This window comes from Crassostrea angulata, chromosome 2, assembly GCF_025612915.1.
Source record: "Crassostrea angulata isolate pt1a10 chromosome 2, ASM2561291v2, whole genome shotgun sequence".
Lineage (NCBI taxonomy): Eukaryota > Metazoa > Mollusca > Bivalvia > Ostreida > Ostreidae > Magallana > Magallana angulata.
The window spans coordinates 21,367,328-21,383,211 of NC_069112.1; the positions used below are offsets into that span (position 1 = coordinate 21,367,328).

General features: G+C 31.5%; 1 protein-coding gene across 1 annotated transcript; it reads left to right on the plus strand.

Annotated features, from left to right (window-relative positions):
• Positions 1-4,060: 4,060 nt before the first annotated feature.
• LOC128174015 (zinc metalloproteinase nas-29-like) lies at positions 4,061-15,521 on the plus strand. The gene is made up of 14 exons (XM_052839662.1): positions 4,061-4,164; positions 4,909-4,981; positions 5,420-5,628; positions 6,926-7,032; positions 7,669-7,794; positions 7,984-8,085; positions 8,191-8,251; positions 8,708-8,853; positions 11,891-12,072; positions 12,314-12,386; positions 13,902-14,009; positions 14,868-14,975; positions 15,268-15,378; positions 15,499-15,521. Exons 1-14 carry the CDS (start codon positions 4,061-4,063, stop codon positions 15,519-15,521), a joined length of 1,533 nt encoding a protein of 510 aa, XP_052695622.1.
• The last annotated feature ends 363 nt before the right edge of the window (positions 15,522-15,884 follow it).

A 15,884-nucleotide genomic window follows, 5' to 3' on the forward strand; every position in this document is an offset into this window, starting at 1 on the left:
GCAAAAATTAAGTGGTAATTCTGTTTCAAATCTGAGTTATTACGAAAATAATAATAAAGGAAAGGCGTGTTTCAATCAGTTTAATAGCTTCGGTTCCAGCATACGGTAAAATAGGTAGGCAAGACTTGGCCTGGGCAAAACAAAAGACTGGCAGTTATTAATCATCTGCCAATCTCATTAAAATTTCAGGATATTTGATGGACCAGTATATTTGTATTCGCTGTAAATATTGCTGCAAAATAATGCGTATCTGGAATTGACGATTGCCGATCTGCCCCGGCTTTTATTTTGCCACGGTCCGGGTTTTCATACCCATTTCACCAAGACTCGTATTCCATACTTCTAAAACGAGGTTCTTTGTTTAAAGCAGCCATGACATTATACGAAAAAGGGTCGATCTGACTATGATGAATTTGCTTGTTGTGCAACAGTTCGCGTATGAAGGGAAATTTTTGAAACATGCAAAATATATTGGTGCCGATTTTGTGAAGTAAATTGAGGCTAAATAGTTCAATGCGTTGACTGTTTTTTACACATGACGTTGGTGTTAGCTTGTCCTGATTATCGTTTCGTTTTCATTATCTATGCCTTGTAACCTGGGACCTACTGTCTGTATTTCGTGATTTTTACGTATCAAATCAATCAAAGACTTCGGTAAATCAAACAGTTAACTGTTTACTTGCGCAAATTAAGCAAAATCTGATGTATCAAAAAGTACTGAATACAATTCATTTTATAGGTAATTCGGCATTAACTTTTGCGTAATGGTAGATTAATGCAATAGGTTTTGTTGAGATGCTCGGCACTTTCTAGGGTTTATTCAGTTTAAATAGTCAGTTCGATATCGCTGACGGAAATATGTAGGTATATACATGTATATCTATGATTTTTTTCGAAAAAATAAATTGTGTTCTTTATTTTTTATAGTGCATGTTTCTTGTGTTTAATTGTTTACAATTTCTATTTACTATCCATATTTGAGTGTTAAGCTTCGAATTATAAGCAAGATACAGAGATTTGCTCACAATTCTATGTTTGTACACAGATCTTAAAAACTAAAGATTAGAAAAGTAAAAAATTTGTCAATATTTATTAAGAAAATTTTCAAAGTCTGTTCTTCCAGAAACCAACTTTAACAACTTATTGTATTGTAAACTTAACCTTTTTTCGTCATTATTACTCCTACTGTACATGTGATCCTTGACTGTGTTTGTGTACATTTGTATAAACTGATTTTGAACCTCAAATACCAGTGAACTGGTCTTGAGTGAATAAAAGAACTGAAAATCTTAGGCCATTCTTTTTTTCCATTTTAAATGCTGAATAGGAAATACCAAGTTAAAAATCTTAAGCTGAATGTAATAAACTCATGTGAACAAAATATGACTCAAACCTAGACTAACTGTTAGCTCTGTATCTTGCTTATTATTCTACGATTGACGCTGAAATTTTGGTTGAACATTAGAAATTCTATATGAATTAGAGTATGTTAAATACTTGTACAAACAAAATAAAAGAATGACATTCTATATGTACCTATTCTCTGAGGCCCCTCTTTATACAACGAATAATGTGAAATCTACATCACTTTTGATAGTTTTTCAGACAAGAGTAAAACAGTTAAAAACAGTCTTTAAAACAGTTTCTATAGTTCTGACACATTTCTGTTGCAGGGATAAAGTAATTATCGCTATTCCTAAGAAAATATCACAGCAGAAAATTATCCTGGTTTGTACGCGAAGTAAATAACAGTCATTTAATTATAATGGAGAAGACAAATAAAATTTTTGAATGTTTTTAATTTAAGGAATTGAGCACATTGAGGTACAATTTTTTTCTTCACATCTATACATGTAGGATTTTTTAAGTAAAAAACAACTATTATAATTTTTTTTAAAAATACAATAACTAGTGAGTAGTTGATGAAAAAAATGTACCTATTAGCTCTCATATATTTTGATCGCTTTACAAAGTGCGGGGGGGGGGCAGAACGAAAATATAGGGAATTGGAAGTTAACAACTTAACAGTGTACCCCTACCAAATGTTTAGTTTTATATCTTGCGTAGGATTTTCTTATTCTGGTAAAAAATAGTATTTCATGAAGGTACAATGTCAAAAATAGGTGTAAAATTCGAATACTTTACGATATTTATTTCTTGTTATTCTATCGATGGACCGTATGGCACAATATCTTTTGAACGCCCACTGTTGCTCAGGTGAGCGATGTGGCCCCATGGGCGTCTTGTTTGTATATTGGTGTAACGTTTTGTTTTTTTTTTAATTTAGACGATTTGTTGTTTTTTGTGTGAATTTTACAATAGTTTAGAATAGATGTACATTCAAAATTTAAAGAAAATGTTGCTATGGTGGGCAGTGTGACGAATGAGCCTCTTTTTGTTAGCTTTTCTTGACGAGAATTCAACTGAAGATGAATATTCAGATATGATAGTTGTGTTTCGGCAAACAAAGGCATTTTTCTAAATCATTTTAAATTGTATCTATCTATCCATCTATCTATCTATCTATCTATCTATCTATCTATCTATCTATCTATCTATCTAACTATCTATCTATCTATCTATCTATCTATCTATCTATCTATCTATCTATCTATCTATCCATCTATCTATCTATCTATCTATCTATCTTTCTATCTATCTATCTATCTATCTATCTATCTATCTATCTATCTATCTATCTATCTATCTATCTATCTATCTATCTTTCCTTTATCTATCTATCTATCTATCTATCTATCTATCTATCTATCTATCTATCTATCTATCTATCTATCTTTCTGTTTTAATAATTGATTTACTTTTGACAACAACACCCATAATCGATTTACATTATATCATATACAAGTCAAAAGCAGAACTTTGATACAAATCGTTTTGATTAAATAAAAATACATAAGATACTGATGCTAAAAACACATATTCCATGTATATGTAATACACATTTTTTTTATCATATATTTTAACAATGCATTCTATCGATAACATGCTTATTGATTGGCTGATTAATTACCATGGATACCGTTTTAATCGTATTTCTTTTATTTTATCAATGTTGATTTTCCTTTCCAAATAGCCTAAGAATATCAATAATCAGGCAAAAAAAATTATGAGAGCTGAAAATTATGAACACCATCTACCTTGGAATGATAAGCCTGTAAGTTTACTTAACCTATTATTAAAGCATTATTCAAATTGAAACAGATCCTGACTATCATACTTACTTAGCTAAAAGAACGCAAGCAACTACAAGTATTCAACAATATGATACAATGATAGCGCATTAAACTCAACTTGAATGAGTGTTCATTTTTGTTTATCTTGTACAAATCTGATAATGTTTTCCGTGTTATAACTTGTCAGTGATAATTCCAAACCATTCATCCTGCAACCATCTCTTGTTCTGACCGAGTTAAGGTAGCCCAGTCAACCAAAGTTATATTTGTCAATGTCTCAATATAATGTGCATACTACTCAAAATATTATTAGATTCACAAACCTGACATTTTTGTTTACAGAATGCTCATATGAAACCCAATCGAGGAAAAAGAACCTTTTTTGCGGATGACTTGTGGCCAAACAGAATTATCCCATTTAAAATTAATTATGGAACTTATATTAACAGTATGTTTAAGGAACAATTGTATCACAATTCTATTTTTAAATTATTTTTTGTATTCATTTACCTCAGCTATTAATAAACAATGACGTATTGTTTTGCATTGAACTTGTTTTTCTCAAAGAAGTACATTTAAGCATTTTGATCAGAAAAAATACGATATATACTGAGTAAACGTTAGTACTGTTTAATCAGGCTTTTTGGCTTTAAATTGAATAATATTTTTGCCAAATATGTTTAGTCCCTTTAGAAAAATTCAACTTTATTGTTTTTCCTTTTTTGTCTTGATAAATGTACTTGTTCGTTTAGTTTGTTTATGTGGGTTTTTTTTCTTGGGTTGGCTGTTTTATTGTTTGACTTCGTCGCTTTTCTTCATTTTTTATTATAAATGAATTTTCTTCAGAAAACAAGATCAATAATGTTATGGCGGCGGCGGTCAATCTTTTTAACAGGGCAGGCTGCGTTCAATGGGTTCCATATACAAATCAACCTAATTATGTAGAAATAATTGGAAGTCGCAAGCTCTTGTAAGTTGACCACATAAAGGTACAACAACGGTTTTGACTTACATATGTATAATGTTTTATTAAGGAAAAAATGACTTAGACATTTTCAATTCTATAGACCAGTACAGGCTGTCTTTTTTTTCTTGGATACTATATACATTCCAGGTGTAAACAATTATGTAAACTTTAAATTTTTTACACACTTCTTTTGTATGTAAAGTGTGTGGAAAGGTTTTTGCAATTATTAAGCGTTAAATTATTGTTTTTTTGGAAAGATATAGTGCCCTTACTGCAGCGTTGTTTGACGACAAATTGAGTATCGCGCGTTAGCTAGATCGTTATAAATCTAAGTGCACACCGCTGCAGTTATATCTTACAAAAAATGAATGATTAAATACTTTGCATTTCAGAGGATTTAACTATGTAACGTCATAATAAAACTCGTAATTTTAATTGTTATGTATATTATCCGTCTTTTCGTGCAATGACTGCAGCGGCTTTCTACACAATTTACATGCCAACATATGTGAAAAGTAAATATACACACAAGGCGGATAAATGATGTGTTTTATAACATTGTTACAAAGTTAAACGATTTTAAACGTTAAAGACAGGGGTTATGAAAAGTTGCATAGGATTAGTAAGTTCCTCATTTTCCAATGTTTTCAAATAAGAAATCTAAATGTATTGAAGAAAAATGGTTGTTTTAAATCTATGTTATTGCTGATGTTGTTGTTATCGTTGCTGTTGTTTCCTTTTCCACAGGTGCGCGACACATTTTGGGTTTCGGAAAACACAGGTTCATGAGCTGTTTCTTGGAGAAATTGGCTGTACGAGGGTAAGTATATCTTGCTTCTGTACTCAGTTGAAAGCACGTTGGTCAAATAACAAAGAGAGGTATTTGTAGAAACAATTACAGCAACTCCAATTCACCTTTCTTAATTATTATTTTTTTTTCACCTTCACTATGCATAAATGCATTGGTATTGTAAACTGAATGTGGTTTAACCAGTGCTGTTTATCAGAAATACTTTTAGATCAGTAACATTTTCAGGATCTCCATTTCGGAGAATTTCTTGATTCAGTGATATATATTGCTTAAGATTTAATTATTTTAGACAAATTATGAAACTTTTTTAAAATAAATAAGATATTAGTGATTTAAAAAAAAAACGGCTTTCAAAAAACTATTTAAAATCAGAAAATTTTAACCTGCAACATAACAGGATGCATGTTTGTCTGACATGTTGAGCAATTTAATATAACTTTATTTTAGGTGGACGGTGCTCTACACGAAATGATGCACGTTGCCGGGGCCGTCCATGAACAGTCAAGGGGCAGTGATCGACATAAAGCCATAACTATTAATTGGGCTAACATTCCCAGGGACAAGCAACACAACTTCTTCGGTTATGTTACGTCCAATGCTAGAGAATATAACATCGGTTCTATCCTCCATTACGAGGTATTAACTAAAAGCAAGAGGTGATACGCTGTTTAAAACAAATTAAATATTATGGTTTCACTTATATTCAAGGGTTTCAATTTTCGTGGATAAAATGAATATCACAGTTTCAAGGGTACGTAAATTCCTGGCTCCTATCAATACCAGATTTAATAATAGTTTCATTTTAATGTACATTGAATTCCATGGATCAGCTTAACAAAGAAATCAACGAAAATTGGATTTCAAAGAATATTGATGAAACCACAGAATACCACTGATTTGATTTTTCTTTTGTGTATGTACAATGAAAACAATACAGCCATCGGCATAATATTTGAATAAAGATAAAAAAGTTAGAAATACTATTTTATTCATATTGGCCTAATGAAACATGAAACTGTTACATGTACATGCTTAAATCTATTTGTGCGATCTTTGCATATGCGCTACAACTAAGATCAAGATATGACCGAAAGCAGCTTCCTCAGTCAGATGGGTCCAACTTTTCAAATTAAGTTTTTAAATCCTTTATATATTTATTTGAGACTGGAACTTGCGTTTAAATTTCCAAGTATGGAAAAACTAATAATTGCCAATTTTTTTTTTTATGATAGATAGTCTGATTTCAATTGCATTTTTAAAATCAATCTCATTACAAGTTTGTTTTCCTTATAAATGTGATCAATATGATTCTACTAACCATGCATAAAGCAACTGGTCGACATGAAACTGTCAAGGCTTAGAGGTTCGTAATGTATACATTTTTACCGTTGGCCAATCCCTAATGGTTAGGTATGACCGACGAATTCATGTTTCAAATCTTGTTTGAGACCACTGACCTCATAAAACCAAAACAGTTGAGAAAGGAATATGAAGACGTCACGTAAATCAGATAAGCAAAGTTGCAGAAACCCTGATGCAGGAAACTTAAAAAAACGCGTTGCGCACCGGCTTCTCAAATTCGATTGAAAAACCAACGGTGGGTTTGATCGACCACACCAATCTATCGGAGTTTCCAGCTATTTCTGCTTCGCCATTAAAAGTTTGATTAAACCGAAACAAGCTGCTATACAGACACCGCCCGCTTAACAACGATTATAGCATGATTTCCTTCGCACATTCAATGATGAAGCGATTGATAGCCGAGCGATGTGATTGAGTGTCTTTCATTTGTGTAAAGACATGAGAACACTTCCATAACAACGCGTGCTGGTTATATCTAAAAATGGTGTTTAAACAATTAAATAATCAGATATATTTCTAAGAAAGACCACATACAATTGTTAAAATTGAATTATACGTCATTTGTTTCCCTAAATTGTAGATTGGTTGGAGAAAAGAGTTTACTCTTAATGATCCTGACTTGGAATATTTGCTAGAAGGGCACACCGATCTCTCGTTTTACGATAAAGCGGAGCTAAATGAATTTTATAAATGCGCTGGTACGGTTTTTCTTTAATATTTTCTTTTATCATACTTTCATGTGAAAAACTGAAATATGATTGGTTTAGACGCAGTTGATAATCCGTTCTATTACCCTCAGCATTAGCAGCACACCGAGCAACGGGTAACATAAGGAATTGTTACATGCACGTAAATGATCTGCGTACGGTTCGCAGTAGAATTCAAGTCATTCCTCTAGAAAAGAATTTAAGTTTTCGTTAAAATTGACATTCAGTGTAATAAAATGAATAGTGCCTGTTTGGGAGGATAACAGTTGAAATCGACACCCCTCGAAAACCATTGTCAACCTCCGCTTCGCGTCGGTGGACAATGGTTTTCTCGGGGTGTCAATTTCAACTATTACCCTCCCAAACAGGCACTATTTATATAATAGTATATAATTATTTCATTAAGTCATTTGAATGTTGACTAAAAGATTCATCAAGTGCCCGAAAAGCAAAACTGTGCTTTTAAACCTTATATCTCTTATGAAAGTAGCTAGGTAAACTTACAATAAATATTTCACTTATGTTTAATGTTAAATAAAACATTCTGAGAAGTTATTGAATAGAACAGAAAAAATATAGGGCATGTGGAGCTACTGAACGTACCTTTGATCGTTGCTTATTATTCAGATGACTGTGTTAATCCCCCAGTTTGTCAGAACGAAGGCTTTGTGAAACAGGTGCGTGGTGTGTGTAGCTGTGAGTGTGTTGATGGATTAATAGGATCAAACTGCAGACAAGTAAATACCAGTGTTGGTTAGTCTAGTTAATCAAAATTTTATCGTAAGATGTATATTTAGTGATATTACATGTTTGAATAAAACTTCTCGTAATGTCAGGGATGATATCTTATTATTCCTATGCTCAATAACTGCTGAGTCATACTGGGAATATATTTTTGCCTTCCAGAAAACCACAATGATATCAAATTTTGTTCTAATTTAGGATGCGGAGGGACAATCCGATTGCTTTCCAGCGAATCAGTGTTGATTGACATGCTTGGATACAAGACAGGCCTGACCTGTACATGGTTAATTAAGGTGAATCGTATGCTTTATTTGACTATTGTTCTCGTTTACTCTAAAGAAGCATTTCCCTTATTTATTTAATGTGTTACTTGTTGGTTAACTTTACATTATATGTACACCAAAGGTCAGAAGGAAAATATTATTTATTTTAGAATAAACGATAGTGTTCTTTTGCATGGCAAGAGGTTTCTTATATGTATTTGATTTACGCATTTTTTTTTTATAATGTGAATGCTTGGACTCTTCCAAAAAGTTTTGAGAAAACCCCATATGAATCATGTCGTGTAATATTTAAAGATACAATTAATTCCATCAACGTAGGTATCAGTAATCGAAATTTTTCTGAAAAATTGTATGAACCCAAGCAATATTGAACTCTAGCTTCGTTCAACCAGACGCTTGGCTGTCTCCGTTAATCTCCGACAAGCAAGAGATATTCTCTGATTGTCGAGAACCCCCAAATTACTCTAATCGTATTCGTAGTAAAAGCCACTGCTACTGCGCTACACTGTTATAGAACACTTTTGGGAAAGAATAAAAAAAAACTATGAACAAAAATTAAATCGATTAAAAGTACGTTTCAATGTGAATGTATTCAATACAACCATAATTTTACATAAAATAAATGAAATTGTTCACAGAATTTGTGGAAACTCGGGTGGTGCAACATTCACCAAGCAAAACCTAGGTCCTACCAATATAATGATCGTCCGCTTTGATAGCGACCGATACAAGACCGTCTCTCCCGGGGAAGGGTTTACTTTGACAGTGACTGCAGCGCCATCAGGTATATTTGCAACGATTTGATTTTTTTTTAAATCTTTAAAGATGGAAAAAAAAATCCGATAACATTACACATATTTTGAAAAAAAAACAAGATTCAATTGATAATTTTGCAATTCCAATGATAAAATGTGTCAATATCATTATGTATGGTAGTTAGTAAATTTTGATAAATTCACGTATTACAACTTACAATTTAGTTCATCTTTGTATTTTTTTCTTTTTCTACCACAACATACAATCTCAAAGATTTATATAAGTCTTATCATACAATAACATAGAATAGCACACAGAACGATTTAAACTTAATTCTAACTGCTTTTTTTTTAAAAGAAAAAATGTTCCCATTGATGATTAGAGGTAAACGTTGGCTTCTTATCTGTTTATTTTGAAATGTTTGGAATTCTTCTGTGTATGGATGCGTTTTTGTTCAAATCTCATAGCATACAATATCATAGCATAGCATACCATATCATGAAGCTCGTCATTTTAATTTCTCATAGCATAGCATACAAACCTCATAGTATGGCATTAAAACTTAATAGGAGATCATTAAAATCGCATACCATAACATAGCTATATTGATGAAAGATATACATGAACTTACTGTATTAACAGTGACCTTATGATTTTGCCGGTATTTTTTTAATAAACTTTGCGCAAAATATAATTCATGAATTTTATGTTGAGCCGAGAAAATTGAGGCAATCCGTTTTCACTTCTTTGGGTTTTTTTTCTACATATAACAAAAACATGTGTTGACTGTGTTTTCAGGGAACATTGATTATAATTATGTAGCCAATTAGATAAGAATATTACAATTGACCTTTTGGTGTCGACGAATGAGAGTTCTTGCTAAACTGTATTTGTGAATTATACTATTTGTTAAGCTGAGAAAATCAGGGCTATTTGTTCCACTTTAACCATAATTTCTGATCCTTTTAATCAGTCTTCAACTCCACTTCTCGAAAGATATACAGTAAAACACGGTTATAGCGAACACGCTTATAATGATTTGACGCTTACAGCGAAGTGATTTTCATTCCCCGTGACTTTATTTCATGTTGTAAACTTGACGGATATAACGAATTACGCTTATAACGAAGTAAAATTGTCCGTCCCTTGGACTTCGTTATAAGCGTGTTTTACTGTAAACATATATTTGAGATTCAAATTCAGACTTGGTTATGGCAGTGCCAAGCCTTTTTTTTTTAAGGTTTTTTGTTTGTTTTGTTGTGTAGCAAAAACAAAAATGTTCACTGTATATTTGGGCAACGTTTTGCACTTTGCGTCGGACAAAATTTCGTACCTCGAAGGCTAATACATTGATTGTTGCCCTTCATCCCAGTCATTATTTGTATAATATATTTGCCAATCAGAAAGCGCTTACAGCCATAAATATATTTGTACTTTGTACTCGTAGGCATATTTTTACAATCCATTTTATGATCGCCTGATACCTACACTAAATGATGGTATTAAAGTTCTGACTGATATTTCAAACTCTTACTTATATGTTTAATTAGCAAAACTCACATTTCAGTGCTTGATTGTCCGCTTATTTTCTAACAAAATTTTAAATTATGTTGTTGGTTTTTTTTTCATTTGTAAAGCATGCAGTAGTTCCCCTTGTAAATATCCCGCAGTATGTATAGATGGCACACGCAAAGACAAGTATACATGTTCATGTACCGAGGGATATTCGGGAACAAATTTTGATACAGTAGCCGGTATGTTGACTTTTAAAATAATGGAAGTAAAACATATGTTGAGCAAACACTTGAAGTTATATCTAGTTAAATTAATGTATTTGTAATATAGCACCATTGTTTTTATTTTCATTGTTTTATCGGTGTTGTGCTATTTATATATTGCAATTGTATAGCTAATGCAACAGTGACAGAGAGTTTTGAACGAGACTTTTCAACATTATTGACACATGGTTCTTCGGGGGTTGATTTCATATGGTCCACAATTACGGTATTCGTTTACGTTGGCATACTAAAAATGTTACTAATATTTTTAACACAAAAAAGAATGAATTTGCCTTTAAAACGTTTTAAAAAATATGTGTTAATTGGTACAATAAAAACACGATTTATATTAGTACTACTTACTTGTGTTATTCCTCTTAGTTCCATGCATCTAAATATCAGGATAAGGTTTAAATAAAATGCTATCGTAATATTCCTAATGAGTCAAAAAGTAAGTGATAAACACATTTTACAATTCATATACAGCCTCTGAATATTCTTTTTTTTTCGTGTTTAAAAACATTTAGAATATTAATTTATGTCGAAACAGTTTTGAAACCAGCAGTTGTCCTACCGGCGTTGTTTTGTCAAAAAAAGTTAACTTCCAGAATTTTGGACTTTTATTTCTTTAGTTATTGTACATATGGTGAAATAAGCGCTTTGTCCAATAACATGCAACAAAATAAGATATATTAAGTTAAGTTGTGTAAAAAAATTAAAATTGGAAGTTCAATGTTTTTTTCTTACTGATAAATACATAAATATATATATATATATATATATATATATATATATATATATATATATATATATCATTTTTAGGAATGATTTTATTTAATGTACACATTGAATTATCTAAACGTTGAAGTGACTTTAATATATTAATATAACACTTGCGTTGCACAGTACTGGACATTAAAAGACGTTACCATAACTGCATCCGATGGTTATTTAATGGCTGTACTCGCTGGAGGCATTGCTAACCCCCCCTTTCCATTCGGAGGTGTTGCAAAATTACAAAAAAAGTAATTACTTCTGATTCAATGTTTTAATTTTTTTCTTAATGATCATAAATAGGCCATGTCTGCTGTCTGATACTTTTTCATTTTGAAAAAGGAATATTGTTTAAACAGTTAATTTAACCACAGCAACAATAAAATGGAATAGACACATTGTCTATTACAAGAAAGCAGTTAATGAGATTTTTATTGTTCCTATAATCAAATATAATCTTCAAATTCATCAAAAGATTGCTGACTCCATATTGTATTATCCTGATTGTTTAAGGAGCCAATCGATGCTTGCGGTTTAATTATGGTTTAGCAGAAAACATTGGAGGTAATAACCCAACATCTTTGACAGTCAGGATATCTAGTGATACAGGAACCTCGATGATTGCATTTGCAACAAATACTTTAAACAAATGGAAAAATGCTGAAATTGACCTGTACGCAGTGAATAACATGACGGTATGTTTAATTCGATAAAGACCAGAAATATAGCTATCAGAACAAGTAAAAGGATTGTGGCTTTGAATATTTTGCACAAATCGTAAAAAAATATTTCTATTTTGAAAAGATGCAAACGTGGCAACAAATCTAGGCGACAGAAAAGAAATATATATATATATATATATATATATATATATATATATATATATATATATATATATATATATATATATATATATATATATATATATATATTCAGATCGAGTTTATAGGTGTATATGGAAACCAGGGGCTTGTTGTAGACAATATCCGGATAACACCTCTACTCTGTGGTAAGTTTAATGCATATGATATTATATAATAGCGTATTGTGTGAAATCTTTTAAATTCATTGACTCCGGCATTTTTTTCATTCCTCGATTATAGTAAGAATTCTATTTTTTTTATGTTTTTTTTGGTCGAGGATTTTATTTTTTTGGAAGGGCTACCCAAACCCAAAATTATAACTTTAAATTGGCCAACCAGGAACTCTAATGATTCCAGAGAAATGTTATTTAAAAACAATTTTTAGGAAGGTTAAATTGTAACGATCTCTATTTAATATCAGTTAAGTTAGGCTACCCAAGGTTAAACATTTTGAGATAAAATGTTTTATGGTGTAGTACAAAATTTTAAAACAAGAAAAAAAGTCTGAATGCATTAACCACGGCGTAATTTTTACTGTTCTTTCAAATTGACCCTGTATCAATATTATGGGTTTACTGTTAAGGGATTTGTGAATAACACCAAGTCATATATATTGTAAAAACGATTAATAGTAATTAAAAAATAACAATGACATTGTTATAGTTAATGTTTGAAAAAAAATAGGGAACGATAAATGTAATAACGATCACAAAATATTTTATTGTACAACAGGTGCAGTTAACCCCTGCAATGATGCTGTATGTCAAAATGGTGGAACATGTGAACTTGTTGTCAACAAAAGCACACTCTCTGCCCACTCTCAGTGCAGCTGTCAGGTTGGATTCTCCGGGCAATACTGCGAAAAATGTTAATATATTTTTTCTGTATTTAATGAATAATGTTATTTTCATTGAAAACATTTTTTTCAAATGAATATTTGCCATGAAGAGAAAGATTTGTGGAACAGTATATTTAATGATAAGTATTTATATCACATTCCAGTTTTTTGTTTTGCTTCAGACAGAAATTAGAATGATAATTTTCAAAACCCAACGATATGTTATGATTGTTAATGTCGTTCAATGAAATATCACCTTTACGAATTTGTTCGGCAATGGCAAAGTAAAAGGTGATGTGTTACCTTCGTCTGATGACACTTGAATAGATGCGTGTATTTTTAAATCATTTTCGTCGATGAATCATATAATAAAACATACATTGCTGGGTTGTTTTCGATCATAAAAAAACTTAAGCCACAATCAGGGTAAATTTTCATTCTAATTGTAAGACCATAATTTATCTTTTAATTGTCTACGGACTTTCCGTTTTTTCCCGATTATGACAACGAGCTCACGGCGAGTGTGACAAGGTAGCCTATGATGCTAACTCTTCCTTGGCACCTGAACCTACAAAAATGTACCTCTATCTTTTTAGAGGTCCATGTTGCTGTGCTTTGAATTTGAATTTCGTTTTATTGATTTTAGAGATGGTTGCCAATTTGTTATCGTCATTTTTCATTGTATATATCGGGTAGTTAAACCTTTGCAGTGACTTTACAAAGGTCAACCAGTTGCAATCCCAGTAACATGTACTGTATTTCAGTTTTACTTCTTGTAATCTACATTATTATTGTATTACAATGTATAATGTCATTTTCACAGATATCTGTACAGTTAAGAGTTGTCTGAATGGAGTATGTTTCCCATTGTCCTCCTCAACATACACCTGTGATTGTGACGAGGGTTGGAGCGGGTCCAGATGTGATACATGTAGGTCGAATATCTTAATCTTCGGTTTTGACTGTTTACAATATCTTTCTGTTGAAATAAAAAAAACACACAGAATGAATATATAGTTATGGATATATGCATTGTGTTATAATGTATACCTTTGAAATAGTGATATTAACTGCAGGCTGGTTTATGCAACCCTTTTTTGCTCGTTAGGCAAATTTAAACTTTGCCCACGCATTGTGCCTTGTACTACTTTATTAACTATGAAATATCAATCTCATTTAAATATTTAATAAAACTTACTCTATCTTGTTTGCTATTGAAAATAAGACATCTATAGAGCTTCATTCACGATGATTCAAATCAGTTTTTTCTTCACATATGGTAAAATACTAGAATGAAATCTTCTTTATAACTTGCTGTTTCGGAAGTCAACAAAACGGTGCAATATACAGTTTATTGCCTGCAGCGTAACACTTTCGATTGCATTAACAGAGTTGGCAAATGATATTGCATGCTGATCAAGTCTTTCTAAGGAACACCTGTTGATTTTGTCCGTCCTCTCGCCCTCATTCCCTCATTTTCAGCATACAAATACAATGATTGCCTTAATTAGTTATTGATAACTATGTAAATTTTAAAAAAAAAATTGTGAATATTTCTTAATATGTATAAAGATGTTTTAAATTAGAAAAAAGCAAAAAACATCATTTAGAAGGTATTAATAAGATTGTGCACAGTATAGTTCACGTTTATATTCTACGATGCACAGTGGGGTTTTTTTGCTCTAAAAGACATACTACGCATTGCATTATTTTTAGGTAAAATAACAGGTAAGACAAATTAAGGCCTACAATTCTCAAGGGATGTACTAACTACCTTTCTTTCTTATAGATGTATGTGCTAATGACGAATGCAATCAAGGCCGATGTGAACCTCTATCAGAAATAAAAACACGGTGTATTTGTGATAATGGCTGGCATGGGCAATTTTGTGATATAAGTACAAGTAAGTTTGTTTTATATACAGTCATGTTTAGTGGCATTTTTCGCCATCATGTTACAGGAAAAGAAAGTTATGAACATTTTTTTTTATTTCTGTGAATTTTGATTTTCAGATCGAGATCGAAATATTATTTTTGCCCCTCAAAATTTTATAGGATTTATGCATATTTTAAAAATGACCAGTGAATGTGACTCACAGTTGGGAGACAGTTTAGTAACACGTACATATGACTGTCTCTGACACAGAGACAATCGTTATTTCTGATTTTCTTTTTCTTTTCTTTTTTAAGATCCCTGTGAATATATGCCCTGTAAACACGGCGTGTGTGAAGTAATGTCGCTAACAGAGGCCCAGTGTGTTTGCAACAGTATATTCTGGATAGGAAAGTACTGCGATATATGTAAGTTATTATGCGTATGCATGCATATGTATTGAACAATAGTGTGTTAATGAAAATTAAAATGCATTTTTTTCTTTAACTTATATATGTGTCTGATATCTTGTTTATACCATTTTTTAGGGATGTTTACTCCACGACTTTAGCGCTTGTACATGTAACAACCACGACAAAACTATGGAAAACATGACGATTATTACATTAAGATTTTAAATGACTCTATAACAGACACAGAACAGAACTATGTTTATGTTAGCATTAAAATGTTATGGTTATTGATAAATGTGATAACGTTTGCATTCTGTTGGATTTTGTGACATGCTGTGTATCCTAGCAATTTTTGCTGTAGCTTTTTTCTTATTTTTATGTTTAATAGAATGATATCTTGATTACTTATTTTTTTTGCATTGTGAAGAATCTTCTGTGTTAGGATAGTACTGTATTTTTACATAAGACCGGTTTATTAAATATACCAAGAAGACAAATGAAGCGTTGTAAATACTTTGAAA